Genomic DNA, 20,007 nt, shown 5'->3' with positions numbered 1-20,007 from the left:
CACACACACACACACACACACACACACACACACACACCGTCTGCACCGCTTGGTGTTGTTTACTCAGTCCAGTTGGTTGAGGCTTTTGAATGACTGTTGGAGGCCCACGCCTGAACGCTCCGCCGTTTGTGCTGAGCCCAACACTTTGTGTCTCACAGGGCGGGCGGGATGGGTGGCTGGGAGGGGGGCAGAGAGGGGGTCTGTAGTCGACCGCCTCACATTCAACATCGAGCTGGGAAAAGTCATGGTCCAAGGCCCGTCAGGGTGGAGAGATTGATAAGGGGTTCTAATTGTTGAGGGTACAAATATAGCAGGATGCCTTCAGTGTTTACTGTGCCTCAGGGGTTTGCTAATTTCATCTCTTTCTCTCTTGTGTTTCTTCAGTCATAACCAAAAGAGCACGTCGTTCTGTCATCCTGTAACTGGACAGATTTCCTCAGAGAACGTGGACTTCCTCCTGCAGGAACAGTAAGTGAAGAGATGTGTTACTTTTCTGCACCTTGAACCAAGGGAGCGTGATACGGACTTAAAAAGTCTTAAATTTGTGTATCAAAAAGTAAGGCATGATATGTATTTATTTTTTTAAACTAAGTTGGCCCTTAATATGTCAATCACAGGTCTTAAATTTACTCTTGGCACGATCACTTATTCGTATATTCTATGTATTTTTTTCTCTCACAAGACATTTTTAATTGGGTACTTAGGCTAGTGCTAACCAGCCAGCTAGCTTTTTTGCATTAGTGGAAATTTATTGCCAATTGGCTGGACAAAGTTCATATGTTTTCTTGAAGATGTAAGTCTTAAATTCCATTCATAATGGTCTTAAAATGTCTTAAAAAGTCTTACATTTGTGTTGTTGAATCCTACAGAAACTCTCCTTAGAGCTTTATTATTCTACTATTTATGATGATAAAAATTATTAAAAAAGATCAATTAAGTCCTTTTTTATGTAGCTGTTAAGCTTTGTAACTTTATTGATAGTAAAATAGTAAAAATAACTTTTCTGACAATGTCGTTTTTTTTAAACATATTTTTTTTTAAATTTATAGCTACAATGATAAATCATGATTCTTATCATTATAATAAATGTTCATGAGAAAATGACACAAGATAAATGATATGATAAATACCTTGTCCGTATCTTGGACCATAGATGTAAACGTGTAGAAACAGCTTGTTACCTTCAGTGTGTTTACTTTCTACACCTGCTCCCATATATCTTGGCTTGAACATCAACTCTTCTTTAACTTACAACAAAAAGCTATACTAAATTATGAGATATGATCAAGGAAATCCCATAAATCACATCTGTAATTCATATTTTTTGGCTTGCTCCCCTCAGTCTTTCCACAGTTCAACTTGCAGACTCTCTGGCTGAACTCAAAACCAAGTTCCTGTTTAAGAGGCAGCCTGAAGTTAGCTGGATTTGCTTTCCCCACATGTATCTGCTGTGTGAGAAAGTTCTGTACTGTTTGAAGTTAAGCTGCTTTTCTTTCGTTCCTCAGTTTCTTGTGTGAAAAAGAAAATGTTAATGTTTTTTCTCAAGGACATGCAGTGATGTTAGGAGTGTTCTTACCGTCTGCTGACGCCTCAGCAGGAACGAGGAAAACATCGCTCCCCTCTAGTTTAGACCAGGAGCGGAGAATTACAGCTGAGCGTACTTTTAGTTCGATCTGTTTTTCCCCTTTTGGAGAACTTACCAAACTATCAAAGTTCTTTTTTCTGTCTCAGTGTTCAAACCAGAAACTGAGCTCACCTTCCCCTTATCTCTGCAGCTAATGGGGTTTGGGAATAGCTATAATAGAACTACTTTTTATTTAGAAAGTTTTTTTTTTAAATAAATAAATACATAAGGTAGACACTTCTTTTCAAAGAGGGAAAATCAATGTTTTCTTCTTTTGGCAGAATAAATTTTTAATAGCATGAACAGTTCTTCAAGTTGTGCTGCGCTTTATGGCATTTTGCTGCACGGTGTTGCGGTGGTCGGCCCTGATGCCTTGCAGCAAGAAGATCCTGGGTTCAAATCTCATGTGAGGGATTTGAACCCTCGCATGCTAATTCCAATCTGCATAGAATTAGCATGTTGTCTCTGTGCACATTTTAGGTTTTTGTCACGTACTCACACTTCCTCTTACAACTGGATCCCCAGGTATAACGTGTCGTGGCTGTGCATTGTTCCACTGAGAATTTAGAGATATTTAAAATTATGTTTTAATAGTACATGTAAGATATGGCATGTAGAAACTTACTAACCTTATGTTGAAGATGCAGCAGACCTGTTTTTATTACCTCTCAGTACAAAGTAACAATGTCTCACCAGTGTTAGAGTCAACGTAAAAGCAATATGGTGAAGTAAAGCTGGATTATTTTGCTGCGCTCTTAGAGAAGCAGGTGTTTTTTTGTCAGACTTATTTTGTGTTTAAGGGTCTCAGGTTCCCTCCAACAGGCTCAGCAGACAGAAAATTGCATTAGAATAGCAAAGCTTGTACAGAAACAAGAGGTTTCACCTTAACAAACTGTAAATGTGTCTGGTGTATTTTTGGCTAAAACTAGTTTTGTTCATTCAGTGAAGCTTCTCACAGTGGGTAGAATATCCAGACATCTTATTCAACCAAGAGTAGCGATACTTCATACTAACATTACTCAGATGGTCGGATCTTTAAGCTCATCATATCAGCTACTTCTCTGTGAAACTCTGGTAAAAACGTTGTTTAAAGGCTAACAGAGGAGCGATGCTGTAAGGACTTCCTGAAGGGAGAGAGGCCCAATTTCCGTCCGTTAAATTACAAAGTCATATTTGACATGTACGACATCCGAAAGTGACATGGTGACGTGATCGTTTTATAAAATGGCACTGTGTTCCTGGAAATTACATTATACTGCCTCTTTAAATGTGATTCGGGTGTGTAGGAGCAGAGACTCGTCTAAAACGTGCCAGCGTCTGGCCGTCGGGGACCAGAATTTTCTCCCCTTGATTCAGTCTGTCAGCTCAGTTGGCCGTTTCTATTGGCCCAGCAATCATTACTGGCAGATATCGATCGAGAAGAGTTTCTCTTTTCTTTAAAGGTCAAACCAAAGAGCTTCTTGACCACCAGAGGATAAGACACAAAGAAAAGATTGAGGAGGACAAATTGGCCAACGTTTAAAAGTGATGTTACCTGAGGGAAAACTGAAGTTGTGGGTCTTTTATTTTTACACTTTGTCTGTCCAGATTAGAGAAGAGACAGTAGAAATAAGGGGAACGGATAACAGAGCTGACAGTTTATGGTGTTTTCTGCAGCTGCAGCAGCTGTTAACATTTTTTCTTTTTAAAAAGGATGAATGTTAGCCAAAAAAAAACAAACAAACAAAAAAAAAAACAATAAGGTCAAGTTTTATTTTCTTTTTAATATTTTAAATTTGCTCTACGAATAAATCTCTGAACGGATTTCTACGACTTATTTGGAGTTGCGTTCAGAAGAGAAATACGCAATTAGGCGAATTTGTCAGTTCTGAATGGCCAACAGGTGCAGGTCCACTGTGCTCTGACAGTTTTATAAGGGGAGATCAGACCGGGAAGGTTTATGCACTTCTTCATTTAAAAGAAAATATTCCTATTTATGCAAGTTTGCTTCATTAGATGAGAAGCAACCAAACTGGATAAAGGCAGCAAACGGTAAATACATTTGGGGGTTTTAAATAAAAAAGCATTAGATCATCTGCATAAAGTGAAACTAAATCTGAGTTCAGATTTCCTCTGCAGGGGCAGAAGACGTTTATATTTTTCTGATTTACAATATAAGACAAGAGAATTTAAGGTGGGAACATGCAAAAGTAAAAAATGTAACAATAGAGAAAAATTAATGTTGAACTACACATGATTATGAGACGTGGTTGAGATCATGTTAAAATTTAATATCACACATTAAAATCATCAATGGAATTTTAAAGAGTCAAATCACACATTTATTCACTATTGAGGTGAAAGCTGGGAGAAAAACCAGAAATCACAGGGAAATATGAATTAAAAATTAAAGATTAAAATGATCAATATTAAAGTCAGATTATCTATGTTGTCACAAAAGTAAGATTTTTTCCCGCAGTCTGTGACACAGATTTCTTAGAAGGACTAACTTGTGAAATTATAAACCAGCCTCTCTGCTGAGCTGTGTGTTCATGTATTCATGACCCAGAGAAAGAAATCCTACTAATACATCACTGGATTATTTCAGCTGAATCCAGGTTAAAATGCTGCCTACCAGTAAATAGCTGAACTGAAATAGGACATTGATTTCCTTTATGTTCGGCTCTAAATTATAATCTCATCTGCTGCAGAGTTCAGAATAACTTCCTTTTCCTTAGTAATTAACGGTTTTAATTGCTGTTTCTGGGTGTGTCATGAATATTTAATGAGGCTGCCTCATCTCACCTGCTCTCCTGTAAGAGCTCTTTGCTCTCAGGCTTTGCAGATATTGATGCTTCTGTGATTGAATTAGCTGGTTTCAGCCCATTAGACCTCTGCAGGCTCATACAGATCTTGGCTACAATTAACTTTTTTTTGTAAATGGATAACTGGGTAAAATTAAGCCAGATTTTTTTTTCTTTTTTTTTTTTTTTTTTTTACAGTTATGAACACATATTTGCTTTCTTTCATTTGGAGAACTGATAATGTAGGACAGAATGGCCGTGGACCCGACATGAACCCGGATGAAAATGATCTGCATTATCACAGCAAAATATACGTCATGGTGACAGTTTCAACAAAAACATTTTCCTTGTAAAAGTTACATACTCCAGCTTTAAATAACAGTCCTGTGGGTAGAAATGAAATGAGTTAAAGAAGGAGCTGCGTAATAGCACCACTGTTAGCTTGTCATGTTGTAATGTTTGATCAGATGCATGCAGGTGAACCATCTGTCATGGCTGAGCGTTATGTAAACGCATCAGAGCCAAATTCAGTCACTAATTCAGGGAAGATCAATTAATCAGGCCTTTGCAGCAGCAGATCTGATTAAGGGACGCATCAAAATGTAATAAAGTGTCATTAAACAGACACAGTCTCTTCTTCATTTCCTCTCTTTTTCTCCACCATTCCGTCACTTTTCATTTCCTCTCTCCATCTTTCTCCATCCTGCTTGATCGCTGTAGCTTCTGTTTCCCTTTTTTCCCCTTTATGCCTATGTGGCTTTTTTGTTTGAATTTGCATTTTTTGTTCATCTGAATCCTGTAGTTTTTGTTTTCATAATTTTGTTTAACTCTTATTTTTAAAGAGATTTCACCTAAAAATCAGCGCAGCTAGCTTTTTGTAAACAGCTTTCATAGGTTCTACTTTAATCCAATCTTTAAAGACGAAACACAGAATGTTATTGCCAGCCGTAATGGTACTTTTAGAAGATAAGATGTAATATATTAAAGCTTTGCTATTAATTCTGGCACTTTTAAAGAAAAGACTAAAAAAAGAAATAAAAACTGTTTTTCTTATTGCATTTTTAAGATCTAGACCCAAATGCAGGCAGGAGGCAGGTGGAAAAATGGATGAAAATAAAAAAGGATCATTAAAAAAAAGAAAAGGACATTTAAGAACTTACAAAAACTAAAGTTTAGAAGGAGTGAAAATACTAAACCACAATGGGCATTTCTGCTGGAAACAGACACTGACAGCAGTAAACACCAGCACAGATACAAGCTAGGAGTAAAAACACTCACACACTACAGAGATCTAAAAATGGTAACTAAAGACTTCAACTCAGAGCAGAATAGAAATGCATATGAAGTGGAAACAGAACAAAACCACAAGGAATCTTTAAACTATTTAATTGAATATAACAAATTCTAAAATAAGACAAAACCCAAAGTCCCAAAGGTTATAAGTTTTATGCTTTATTGGACACATCTTGATAAATCTTTGCTGTTTTTTAAACAGATGGGACAATTTTGATGTGTAAAACAATGTTTAATTTTCGGATGCATTTTTTTAATAGATCAGATTAAAAACATTACACAGGCTTATTTAAAATATGTAGTTTTTTTTCTCAAATTTGATATCAAGTTGAAATTTTATAAACCATTTAGATATAAAATCTTAAGTGTTACAATTTTTTTGTCATACTTTCAATCAGTTGTAACAATTACAAGCCAACTTTTTCTTATTCACATGTTAAAATAAAAAACACTTATAAATAAAATTAAAAAAAAACTGAAAGTGGAAGAATATAACTTTTATTCAAACATGTTTAGTTTGCAGAAATGACCCCCTCTCTAATACAATCAAATTAAATTATGAAAATGTTTCCACCTTTTTCAGAACAATGAAAAAATACGTAAAGGAAGAAAAATAACAAAAACTTTAAGATACAGCAATCAGACTCTTACTGGTCGATACCAGTTTCCACTTTCCTTTAAGCTCTAATAACATAGGTAAACTACAAACAGCCTTCTGCCTCTGTTTTCTGGTTACTGTGTTTTCCAACCTGGATCTATTTCAAACCTGACTCTCAACTAAAAGAGGTTTCAGTTCCAACCTTTTTTTTTGGCTGCAATATAAACAAAGGAAATGAAAGTCTTTGCGTTTGTGTCCATGCTGGTATGAGCTCTCAGGCTACTTTCATCTGGTAAAAATGTGCTTTGAGGGTTATTGAGCAGGATTGGAGTGGAAGCTTTTAGCTGTAGGACAGAACTAAAATAAAGCGAGAGGCAGTGACACGGCTCACCCACCGCAGGAAAAGATCTGTGTTAGTGATTCATTTAAATAGATTAATTATTTTACATTTACACAAGACCTGTTTCATTTTAGAAACGTAATTTACTTAATATAGCTAGAAATCTGTGCATGCAAAATACTTTGAAAAGTGTCATCTACGGGGAACTGAAAACATAGGCTTTGTAGGGATTTTAGGTAAAAAAAAATAGTTTCAAAAGCAACATTTTCTATTTAAATCAAATTATTCAAGGCATAACAGTGTATGCAGTAACACTTCAAAATGTTAACCAAACATGATTTTTAGTGTAACGAGATGGAACGTGGTATCATACTCACAAGAACAAGTTAAGTTCTGATTTATGCTGCATTTTGGACAAATTAACTTTTCTGTTATTTGTACAAATATTGAAAATTTCATAAATCACAAACAGTTTTTTTAAAAAACATCTCTTATAAGGTAAAGTGTCAGTAGTTAACTCGCATAGGAAGCAGATACCAGTTTTAGCATCGTTAGCAGTTAGCCTGTGATGGTATTTTAATTTGGCCGTCAGATCGTTCATATCTTTTCAGCCAGTGTGTTTTCTCCTTCCAGAATACTAAAATGATAATCATTTAAAAGTGTGGGAGGTTTCTTAAAAGCTTTTAGCCTATAAACATGTGTTAGCTAGCAAACTAGCCCAACTAGAAGGATTTTTGTCAACGTAAAAAACCTACGTTTGGTAAAAAACTAGCCTCTTGTTCTAAGCTTTGCCACGGCTGTTGAGAAACAATTGCTTCCTGTTGAAGTTTTAAATGATTGGATCTTATTTTACTAAATCGCTAATGTTTGGCTGTGACGTATCTAATGTGCTAGCTTGATGAAGCTTACAGGAAATGGTGTGTGCTGTGAACATGCTACAATATCTTTATCTTAAACTTTCCTCTTGCTCTGACTTTATTTGCTTGATATTTTGAATCGTGGACAACACTGACCCGGTGTCTTCATTCATGTCCAGAGCCAAGAAACTGCAAGGTATACAAATAATTTACTTTTGCCAGACCATAAAACAGAACCTGTGCATTTGTGTGTTCAGTCGTGAAGAGACCCAATATCAGAAACAGAAACTAAAATATTTTTCGGGCAAGGTTGTGACACTTATTTATTTATTAACACTGATTTATTATACTACAAAGTTTGCAATTCACTTGTGGCAATAAAATAATAGTAAAAAAAACCCAGAATGTATTGTTTTCATATAATAAATCTACACAAACAAGAATGCGAAAGTTCCTACTGTTGGTGTGCTACATCTGGTCATAGATGAGGAAACCCAAGCTTAAGATTCACAGATAGAAATTTTGTGCTGCAAATGTTCAAGCTGAACAACAGCCTGAAGCAACAACTTTCAAGAGTGTTACCATCAACTTGCAGTTGCTAGGTAACAGTTAAAGAGGTAGCAAAAAAATTGTTTTAGCTGGACTTAAATGTTTCATGTTTCCTGTTGATGTGAGCAGGTTATAAATGTAGCGGGTTAAGTTGGTGTACCTTAACCAGGCCGTGGGATCTTTTTGTCTTCAACATTTGGAAAGCATTTCTCAGTCCTCTAAGTTAAGCTAAGCTAATTTATTTCACCACTTTCCATCTCACATTCCTAAAAACCTTCAGACTTTAGTGTAAAAATATTAACCCTGAGTAGTTCCCTACATAAGGAAATAATTTAAGACATTAGTTATAAAACCATAAGTTTATTACAAGCCAGAGCAGGTTTTAATCTTGTCCTTTAAAAAGTTAATGTGCTCCATATGTGGTAATAAATGTTTCAATTTCAATTTATAGCTGTATTGTAGCATTTACAGCACTGACAAAGTAATTTCAGTTACTGTGCAGAGATATTGAAGATTACATTCCCACCCACTGTTTGCTAGAAACACTATTTCTCTTGTTACTTTGCCACCACAGAAAACAATACAACAAAGACAGTTTTAGCTGTTCAACAATGTAAGTGTGATAGGCGGGGTGTCTAAAGTTTGCCCCTACCAGAACCAGAACCAGACGAGGAGAAGCAGCATTCAGTTTCTATGCACCACAGATTTGGAACAAACTTCCAGAAAACTGTAAAACAGCTGAAACACTGGGTGCCTTTAAATCTCAACTTAAAACCCACCTGTTTAGAGTTGCTTATGGCTAAATTAGGGTTAGAGTGCAGGTTTTGATGTCTTCCATGTTTTTATGTCTTTAATGTTTTTAATTTCTTCTTCTTTCTTTTCGACGTTTTCATGATGTAATGTTTTTTGTTTTTTTGTTTTTATTTTTATTTTGTTTTTTTATTTTTTTAAATCTCTCTCTTTCTCACTGATTATTTCTGTTTTTATTTTAATTATGTAAAGCACTTTGAAATGCCTTGCTGCTGAAATGTGCTATACAAATAAAATTTGATTGATTGATTGATTGATTAAAGTAGGTAATCCCCACCAAGACCATTAAAAGATATAATTTATAATTTCCTGCACACATTATTCTATACATCAATACATTTATGAGACATGTGACAATAATTAGGCTTTTCTTGCATCTGCGTACTATTAGACCCATTTTAAGTCTGATAGTTGAGGGTGATTTTATAGTGGCTGCTTCTGGTTTGGAAAAGCAATGAAAAGATGCTAGCGAGTGTCAAGGACAACCTATTGGGTGAGTGCTGAAAGCAAAGACTACAATGTAGAAGTGCAGGTTGGCTGGACATTTACTTAGTACATCCACCCACCTACAAATACATTATTACTTCCAGATATTAGACTAAGCTGTCTAACTCCTATGCTTAATTAAAGTAAATGCCATTTAAGTTAAGCTATGCTAACTCCCCGTAACTTAGAATTTAAGTTAAGCTGAGTTAACTCAGCTAAGATAACTTAGTTTTACTTAGACTTAAGTTTACCTAGCTATAAGTTAAAAGTCAGCTAAATTAAAAATTAGCTTTTAAGTTTACTAAATTAACTTAAATAAGCTAAATTATCATAAGTTAAAAGCTAGCTTTCAACTTAGTTGAGATAGCTTAACTTAATTAAGCTAAGTTAGCTTTTGAAAACTTGGTAGCGTTAGATTTGAGTACAATAAATTCTGTTTAAATATTGAAGACATTCTGTGAAGTTATTGGTAGGGGTTCCCTTATGCATAGAAGAAAAGTGTCATATTACACTTGTTAAAAGCACGATCCCTCGGAGTGTTGGAAACTAACTTCTAGTAAGTTAACAAATAACTTTTTTTGCTAACAACTCAATCTGAAGATCTTCACAACATTTGGAGCATTTTGTTCTCAGCTGAAGTGTTTCTGTTTGTCCAGCCTGCTTTCCATCAGAAACTTACCTCTTAGAGTTGCTTTGATTCTTTCATGCGCGCTTGAGAAATCCTTCAATCTCCCATGGCTGTGGATTTCTCACATATTACACCTTCTGCTCTTTCTGTTGTCGACCCGTGGCCGTGGGAGTGTTGAGTGTGGCCAGCATTTTAAATAACTTCAATAACTTTCAGGCACCGTCTTTTAGTAAAATGTCAAACTTTTATAGAAATGGCTCTTTCTGTGTAATTAAATCTCATTTCTGCCCTGTCTGTTCACAGCATTCCTCAGGTTTTTTTTCTTTTTTTCTGGATGAGCAGAAACGCCCTCCACCCTGCTTACTCAAGGTCAATGTTACAGCGTGGAATTATAATGCATGTGCCATTTGCCTTAGATGAAATAATCTCCATGCCATCACACTTAGATGACACTTCTGATCTTTGAATATGGTCTCACTTTTTCATGACCCTTTTTTTTCTCGCACCAAAGAATTTCCACCAAGGTCAAATTCCCTTAAAGTTTTCACTAAAGCATTGGAACTGTTTATGTCTGTGTCATCATTAATAATTTACACTGTACTCTGTATTTCTGTGAACTCTTCACTTTGAGATTTACAGTTTATGCCTTCATTTCTCGCTTTTGATATCACTTCAAAGAATTGGCCTATAGTTTGGTCATTTGGATTAATGCTCTGATATTTTTTATATTTTCACTTCAAACGTTTTTTATCCCTTGAACTGATCTACTGTTGAACTGTTTCCACTATTGCTCCGCAGTAAATTGACATTTTGACCAATTGATATCAATTTGAACTTGGCTGAAATGTCTAGTTTTAGGACAATTATACATTTGATGAAATTTAAAAAATAAAAAAAAATAATTTAAGGTACTGTTGTTTACAGTATCATTGCTTTCCAAACCAGTTGCTTACATTGGCTAATAACATAAGGTGACCACAGACTGTTGCCTGAATATAGTGCACCGTTATAAAAATTTGGGCCGATATCGATATGCGATGCTGTTGCTGCATCTATGGCCAATAACTATGCTATATGACCGAACAATCACCGCTTGGCAAACCTTCTGCCCTGTTTGTCCTGAAACACAAACAGTACAACCAGACGGAAATAAACATTGATTAATATCCAGCTTTCTCGCCCGGAACGTTAGCTGGAGATAGGCACCAGCAACCCTCCCGACCCCACTGAGGGACAAGGGTGTAAGAAAATGGATGGATGGATAATATCCTGCTTTACTTGTCCAATATTTTTTAAAATCGACTAACATTGGCTGATACCAATGTTGATGCCGATATATCATACATCCCTACCTGAAATTGGCGTCTGGCTGGCTTTAAAGATATTAATTATTTCCAGATTTCTCTTTTTGTTGTAAGTTTTTATTTTTCTGATGAGTTTTGCATTTTAATATTTAGTTTGTATTTTCAAATTCTTATTATGTTTGTTCTGTTTCATGTAATTAAAGCCCATCTAGGGACAGACAACACAAATTAGCTTAGGCTGTATGTCTTAAAGTGTATGCTATTAACTCTTAAAGGTGCAGTATGGAACTTTTACAGAAAATATTTTTTATATTTGTTAAAACTATCATTATGTTGTCATCTGTGAAAACATTGAGCTCCTCTGCCTTCACCCAGTGCTGGCTGCTGAAATGCACCACCAATCACAGCCAGGAGGCGGGTCTTAGCACTGTGCATCACACTCGTCTACATGAGTGTGATTGACAGCGCTAAGACCCTCCTCTTGTTTGGGAGAGACTCATTTCTTCAGACAGCAATAATAGCTGTCCTGACATACTAACCACTTTAACAAATATGTAAATAACCTATTTTTCTAAAAGTTACATACTGCAGCTTTAAAAGTGCAAATAAATGAATTGAATTGAATTCTACTGTAAAAGCCTGTAGGGACATTGCTTTGTCAGTTTATATTTTTAATTTAATCTTTCTGATGTAAATGTTCCAGGTCCATTTCTTGCTGAATAGAAACACCACATGTCTAAACCTGTGTACACCAATTCAGCCCACTTCTGAGCCTAATGCTTAAAGGTCAGATTAGTTAGAAAGAAAAGGAAGTAGGTAAATTAAATTAATTCAATTTCGCCTCCTCAGACTCTGCAATCAGAATCCTGTTGTGCAAACCACTTCAATCAAAGCTGCCGCACCCAAACCGCTCGGTGACCAAAGACTTTTTATTTTATTGTGTGACTTTAATTGTGTCTGTGTGCTTTAATTAGACGATATGCAGCGGTTTAGTGGCTCTGTGCGTTAGCACCGCTGTAAAGATGAACCAAGTCAAGCGAGTGCGTTCAGACTCGAGTGATGATGTAAGGAACTTTCTGATTCCTCCAACGAACCCCGATTCTGTTTTTGTCAGATGGACGAGCTTTACCAACCGCCAACACAACCCTGACATTTAAAACAATTACACAAAAACTCAACTTTTAAATTAGAAAGAATGGAACTCGTTTACACTTTTCAGCTCTTGACCTTTTTTAAAGTTTGCATGAAATCCTCCTGAAGCCTAATAGCCCGCCAGGCTTATAATGCACTGAGGGAAACCCTGATGATGATCAAAATGCTTCAAACCTAAAAACTATGCTTATGTCACATTATTTCTAGCAAACATCCATAAATACCCAATATCTGTTTTAATGAAAAAGGATAATCGACCAATGCAGATCATATTTTTGAGCGAGAGAGAGTTTTTTATTTCTAATTCCACCCTGAACATGGAGATTGAAGAAACAGATCCATCACTGTCAGAGGTACAATTTATCAGCCATTAGTTTTCTATTTTTCCCCCTGCTTTTTATCATAGAGAAAGAATCGTTGGAGCATTGTGCAGCACGACTCGGAGGCGTCAGCATCATAAAGAAACATCTAGCCATTAGCATCCCATTTTTATTATCCGGTACACGATGTGACTTGCATCTGTACAGTTTGGTCCACCCTCACACACTGCTGCTCAAATGAAGCTTTACTTCAGCTTAGGCTAAAAAAATCTGCCTTTTTGTTTTTAGCAGTTCTGCTGCTCAGGTTTTTGCATCTCTTTGCCTGTTTTGACAACTTTATTCATCAAAAAAAAAAAATTGGCATTGCAGATTTTAGCAGACGGCTTTTAAAAGCTTCTGTGCTTTTTAATTAGTTGAAAAATTATATGTTTCTCCGGTATATGATTTTTCTACATCAAAGGCTGTCGATGAAAATTTAACTGCCACTCAAAAAGTATTTTTTTCTCCGTCAAAGATCTAAATAACATCCAACTTCATTTTTCGCTGTCGGTGAAAAATGAGAAGGCTTTGAGTGCAGTGCCTATAGAAAGTACTCACCCCTCAGATGTATTACCATTTTGTTCCTACTGGCAGAATTAGCATAATTTTATTTTATTTTTTTACCAGAAAATGTACAAAAAAATCCCTTTGTTGTTAAAGTGGAAACTGTTTAAAAAACTAAAAACAATGACAAGTAATAATAATATGTCACATAAATTAAGTGATTGTGTAAATATTCACTCCAATCCACTCACTGTGATGTGACTACAATTCTCTGGAGCTCTGTTGAATCTGCCCAACATAAAATATTCAGCATATTTTATGTTGAATATTTTCATTGTCATTATTTGGTAGAAATTATGTTTTCTCTTTGACATTAAATGTTTTCTTTTTTGACATTTTTTTTTGTCCAAAAATACCACATTTTGTTGATTATAATTTATTTGTAAAATTGATACAAAGGGTAAATCACAGGCAAAGAATATTGCCATTAAAAATCCAAAGAGCTACTGATAGAGCAGCAGGGTAAGAAATAAACAGGTAAGGTATAACTCTCCTTATTATCATTATTATTATTAAATGTAAGTAGTTTCAACAAATCTAAAGCCACTGCAGTCACGCTCTCACTCACTGAAACTGGAGTCTCCAACTCTAGTTCTTCCTGCAACTTGTTGATGCGTCTCTGAGCTAACAGAGCTGAATCAAAAAGCTCAGTTACTTTCTCAGTCAGATTTCCAGAGTCCTGCTTATGAGCCAATGATTTAACTCAAGTTTGTTGAAGCAAAGACACATGTAAGGGTTGGGGGACACTGGCCCTCAATAACTGGAGTTGAAGTGCCTGGCAGTAAAGACTCCCACATTCTGCACCAACACAACTTCATCAGGTCCGTGCCGCATACGAGACTATTGAGCACTATTTACTGTGCAACACGGAGAACCCTTAAGCGGTCTTAAAATTGACCTTTGCATGGTCTTGTCCAGTGGTCGTCTGCTTTGAGTCCGTCGCGAGTCGCAGACCTCCGCAGACCTCCACAGAACGAAGTACACCCAAGTATTTTGTGGTCTTAGATGTTGCTAGGCAGTCAGTGATGGTGTGAAAGTTGTTGCTGCCAAGGATGGTGGAGCCACTTCTATTAGCCCATTGCTAGTTTGGTTAGCTTTTACGTCATTGGAAACCAGTCTAGTTTGATGATCTGCAACATCTATGTTTGACAAAAAACAAAAACAAAAGAAATGCTGATGAGGTCAATAGTTTATCATCACACCTTAAGTCAAACTTTGTCAAGTTTCATTTGTATACCACATTTTAGCAACAAGGCAGTTCAAAGCACTTGGCACCATGAATCCATAACACAGTAACCAATTAAGATACATTACAAATACCATCATCAATATCATCAAGAAAATATACAACAAATAAATTGATCAGTATTCCAGCAATTATGAATCTAAAGTTGTTGTTGCTTTTTTTAATTAAAGCTACTCAGTGTTTTGGCAGTTTTGCAGTTTTCAAGAAGTTTGTTGGAGCATAAAAACTGAATAGTGGATCTGACATGTTTTGTTCCTTTGCTCCTTGGCAGACAATAATCCAGTGTTTCATTAGTTTCCATTTGTCTTGTCTGTTCTGTAAAGCCTGTGAAACAGTCTTTAGTCTCTGCTTTTCTCCAGTCTCAAGGCTGGATTAGCTTTAGCTTAGCATATAAAGCTACATACCACGACCTGCTGCTTTGTGCACTCTTGTATTTTACTTTACAGTCCATTTATCCGCTTCCTGTTACACGCCAGCTGCTTGAGGCAATTTATTTACACTAATGTGTCGGTACAAAAAAGGAAATGGATTCATTGGAAAGATTCCATTCATTGCCATTCAAGGTGTGTGTGGGTTTAGCTTGAGAGTGTGACACATCCTGCCGTCGGGTCGCTTTAAGAGTCGCAGTGTGAGAGGTTGGCAGACTGTTCTACCCAGGTATTCAAACTGGCAGCCGCTTTTGCTTCCAGACTAGGAGAACTGACTGCTGCTTGTCTACCAGCCAAGGAGGGATGGCTTTTACAACCTAGAAAGCAAATAGAGCTTGAATTTTGTGGAGCACTTGTAGATTTGTTAAGCAGACCGACGACATTCCATAAACCAAAAGTGTGATTGTAGCTCAATTAATCAGCTGTCTATTTCCGGGGCAGAGCAGTCTGACTATCGTTCATTTGTGTGTGTCTCTGTGTGTGTGTGTCTGCGTGTGTGTGCAGGTCGCAAGGTCCTCGCATGATGTCCAGATTCACGGCTGAGCAGCTCTCCAGCACCACTGTGAGCGAGGCCTCCACCGCCATCACCTCCTCCACCGTGGACTCCACCTCTGCCTCCAAGGTTGGTGGGCATGTCTGTGCTTGTCTATAAGAAACCTTCTTGTTTTTGTGACATTCTCCAGTCGGCCAGAACATGATGTTTTTAACTTTGTACATGTGTAACAAAGAGCGACATCAACAGGTGCCTCGAATCGGGCAATTTTACATCAGCTGGACGTGAATGTTGGTCAGAAATCTCAGTCTCAGTAACTAAACCCAAAATCAGATTTTTTGTTTGTGGAGAGAAGCTGTATAAATTGAGCTTTAAGGTTCTGTTATTTGATGCTGTACAAATTGTAACATTTAAAAGTGTTTAATCTTGTAATATTTGGTCTTAAGCTGTCTTAGTGCTGCTCTCTTTGGGTTGGAGGCTGGCTACTGCAGTTGAATTTCCCAGTTGGCTACAAATGGTGCAGCTCTGTTGATATCTACGTCTGTTTTTAGAAACCCAAATGGAAGTTCGAAAAACAGTGTGAATGTGAATTTTTGATGTCTAAAATAAAGGCTCACTTCATTGCTTCATGTACGGCATCAGATTCCTGCCAAAAACTGAGGGGCTTAAAAAGCACACACCACAGCACATTTATTAACCTTCATTTAAGGTTAAATAAATATAAACTTTGACTCGTTGCGAACGTTGCAGAATTTACTAAACAAGCTTCGAAGTTAAAGCTCTCCGATTCAGATCACGCGTAGGTTCTGAGCCCTTTCGTCTTTGCCAAGCAGAGATGCCGCCGAGGCTTTTTGCTCCTGTTACTCTATCTCTTACGCTTTAACACACTCGTCTCTGGCTCCGTTTTCTCTGGCTTCTCCGCGGCACGCGGGACCCACATTGAACTCGTGTCATCGAGTAAGGCGCAACAGATGACAGGACATCCATCAAGACGCCCAATCACGGCTTCCAAGCCCAGTGTTTTATCGGCCCCGCGGCCGTCCCAGGTGCTCTGGCTCATCACTCCCCTACCTGTCATCAGATGGCGGTAAAATAAAGCCCACACTGACGAGAACAACTCTGGAGAATGAGGCCTGTCTGGGAGAGGAAGATGAATCATTGGTATCCCCTCTCACGCAGCGCACCACCATTTCGATTTGAAAGCCGCCGTCTGAATAAGTCATATCTATTCCTCCCCTGACAAGGCATCAGAGGGTGTGCTGAAACAGAAATTACCCACTTCCCCTCCGAGAGTAATGTGTCACAATTCTCTCCTCAGCTCTCGTCGTCTCCACGTGTTGGAGTCACGTTTGGTTATTTTGTGGCTTTAAAGCAGCCTTCATAATATCTGGGAATGGGATTAATCAAAGTGACATGTAGGAGTCCCTGCTGCATGTTCTGGATTTTATTTTATTTATTTTTTGGTGCATTCATGCGCCTCATCAGCTACTCTGTCTTACTGTTTAAAAATAACATCTTCCAACCTAAGAAATAGGCATGTTGAATTGTAGTATATGGTTTATCTACTTTTTACCTTTAAGTTTAAGAATTTAGAAAAAATAAATAATTTGACAAAAAACTACCTCACATTAAACAATTAAACCTGTTGTCACTATGTTTACTAACTTGCCATGTATGCTGGAGTACTGCAAAAATGTAACACGAAGACCTAAAAATGAAAAGCGACACACATTTTATTTTATATGAAGTCACTTCTCCTTTAAAGTTTGCATTGCTTTCCAATTGATACATCTAGGAATGCAGTTTCAATGCTCCATGAGCAACAATTACTGGGACAATTAATCATCATGCAAAATGAATTATTGCATGGCCAATGTTCACTGCCAGTCAGATGGCTGAAAGAAAGATTCAACACAGATTTCCCTTGATAGCTAGCGAAACTGTTCAGAAAACACTGCTGGTAGATTAAATAGTCATGATGCGAAGTCTGCACCATCACTCTTGGTTCTAAATCCTGTGACACAAGGACATCATCATTATTGATATGGTATTATTATTATTATTATTAGCTTCCTCTTTAGCTTTGATGGTATGGTAATATCAAACTACTTTTAAAAATGGTTGTTTTCATTTGATTACAAGTATTTTAAAGGTGGCACTGTTCCCGAGGAACCGGCCAGAGAGAAAACCCGGACACACACACGCACGCACACACACACACACACACACACACACACACACACACACACACACACACACACACATGCGCGCACACACGCACACAATCTGTCACTTTGGGTGTCAGATGCAAACTGGTGCATGGAGACAGATCAAGTCCACCAGCCTCGTCCTTCTTGCCTTCTTACGGGAGGCTTTGATGGGACAGGAACGAACAGATTTCAGAAGCTCCATCATCAATGCTTTGAAACATTTCTCTTTGAATTTCTCCATCTGTGTGTTTCTGGAGCCAAGAACAACCGTAGACACACATCAGAGACCTGAATTTGTATATTTGAAATATGAAAGTCTTTTTGGGAAAGACTGGGCGATGCGAGTGAAATGAGCATCTAATCAAATGAAAGACGGACTCTGCAGTCAACAACAGACATTCCTGCATTTTAGGATTTAGAAGTCCATCGAATCGGACTAGTTGCTTAGCGGTCATCAGTGATATTAAACTTTTAAACTTTTTAGACAGACATGAGATAGTTTAAGAAAAAAAAAAAAAGGGAAGCTTCTTATTCTTAAAGCCGTTTTACCCCAGGTATTTTAAATTTGCAGTTTTAGAGAAACGCTTTAGCTAATCTAGGCTAACACAGAATTTTTTGGGAATGTTGACAAATTTTATGGCCTGGCAGTCGCAATCTAGAGGCGCCATTTGGAATTTCGGTGAACGCCATACGTCATGTGGCAACAATGACCCAGTTAGGGCTGAAACAATTAATCGTGATGAATCGATTATGGTTAGAATCTTCAACAAATTTAGCTATCAATTAATTGTTAACAGGAGTACACAGTCTCAAAAAAGGCCATTTGCTAAAAGAATAACACATCAAAGTAATAACTAAGACAAGATTTACAAAACTATATACATTTTCCATTTAGATTTAAATAAATGTAAATATGTTCTGCCTAAAGTTCCTCAAGTGGAATTGTTTTAGCTTCACCAAGTTCAAACTCTGTAAATAAAATCTTCTGTTAAGTACCTTTTGCTAGCCAATTATTAATCGGTCAATAAAAAAAATAAAAATCAGCAGATGAGTCGTACACTGACGTTGAGTCTTTTCACAAATTGCTGTTTGAAGTATTTTTGTAGTTGCACTTCCATACTTTGCTACAAATGAGCAAGCGCTCACTAAAGGAATGCTATGCTGCTGCATGTTAGGCAATAACATGTGAATTTTATTATCTTAAAAAGCAATTTATTTATTTTCATATTTAAATGTATTTCTAATATTATAAAAATGTTAAATGGAAAATCAGCTGAATGTTTTCCACCTTTTTTTTAGAAAATTAATCGATTGTCAGAATAATTGATAAATTAACCGATTTCTACAATATTTATTAGTAGCAGAGCCTAGACCCAATAATTTACTTGATCTCTTGCTACCAACACAGATGTTCTGCTTGTGCTGCACTCACCTCGTCATTACGGAGGCTTAAAGTAAATCTGACATATTGTCTGATTGTTTAGCTAATAATTATTTATCATAAGAAGGTGGTGACTATAAATAAACCTATTTTATTTCTTTGCATTTTTAAAATGCAAAGAACCAAAGATGTAAAATGCATCTTTGGTTAAGCCACCATACATAGGAAGATTCTTTATGATTACTGTACACTGTAAAAAAAATTCTGTTGTTTTTACAAAAAAAATCTGGCAGCTGTGGTTGCCAGAATAATTCTGTAGAAAACACAGTGAACATGTAAACYGTTTTACTGACCAAACAGTAATTATAACAGTGTTAAATTGTGAAATAAACAGATTATCCCATAGTTTTGCACAAATTTTAACTGTGATTTGAAAAGGTTTATTTTGTAATAAAACAGTTTTATCAAGTAATTTTAACCAACTTTTTCTGATGAATTATCATAATAATGCTGTTATTTTACACTTTTTTTCCAATAAGATTTACTCAGTTTTTGTTTGTTGTACAAAAAAAACTTCATTTAGTCCTACTGATAAATTACCTTTAAATAACGGATTAGAACTGTTAAAATGTCAATTTAAAACATTTTATTAATACTTTCTGAAAAACTGAAATTTGCTTTAATTTTTTACTTTTTACTAAGAATTATATCTTTAAATATCTATAAGCATGAAATTTCAACAAACATTTCTCACTTAAAGGAAACTTTAAAACACAAGGAAGCCCAATATAAATTGTATCTATGATAACCTTAAAAAAATAAACATACTCTTGCATGCCTTTGAAATATTTATTTTCAATGAAGTTCTCATTTGTCTTTTCTGAACATCATGAAGCACATGC

At 36.4% G+C, this 20,007-nt stretch overlaps 1 protein-coding gene across 14 annotated transcripts in view; it reads left to right on the top strand.

Annotated features, from left to right (window-relative positions):
- Positions 1-20,007, top strand: part of LOC103465714 (pleckstrin homology domain-containing family A member 7-like) — a 152,723-nt gene that overhangs the window by 75,044 nt on the left and 57,672 nt on the right. For all 14 annotated transcript variants that reach the window (XM_008410789.2, XM_017305316.1, XM_008410787.2 and 11 more), the window contains 2 exons: positions 385-468; positions 15,526-15,643. In XM_008410789.2, the coding sequence (XP_008409011.1) occupies positions 385-468; positions 15,526-15,643 (202 nt within the window). The remainder of the gene's footprint in view (positions 1-384; positions 469-15,525; positions 15,644-20,007) is intronic.

The sequence above is a fragment of the Poecilia reticulata genome, linkage group LG6 (assembly GCF_000633615.1).
Source record: "Poecilia reticulata strain Guanapo linkage group LG6, Guppy_female_1.0+MT, whole genome shotgun sequence".
Lineage (NCBI taxonomy): Eukaryota > Metazoa > Chordata > Actinopteri > Cyprinodontiformes > Poeciliidae > Poecilia > Poecilia reticulata.
The sequence above is the reverse complement of the archived record's forward strand: the minus strand, read 5'-3'. Positions and strand labels throughout refer to the sequence as shown.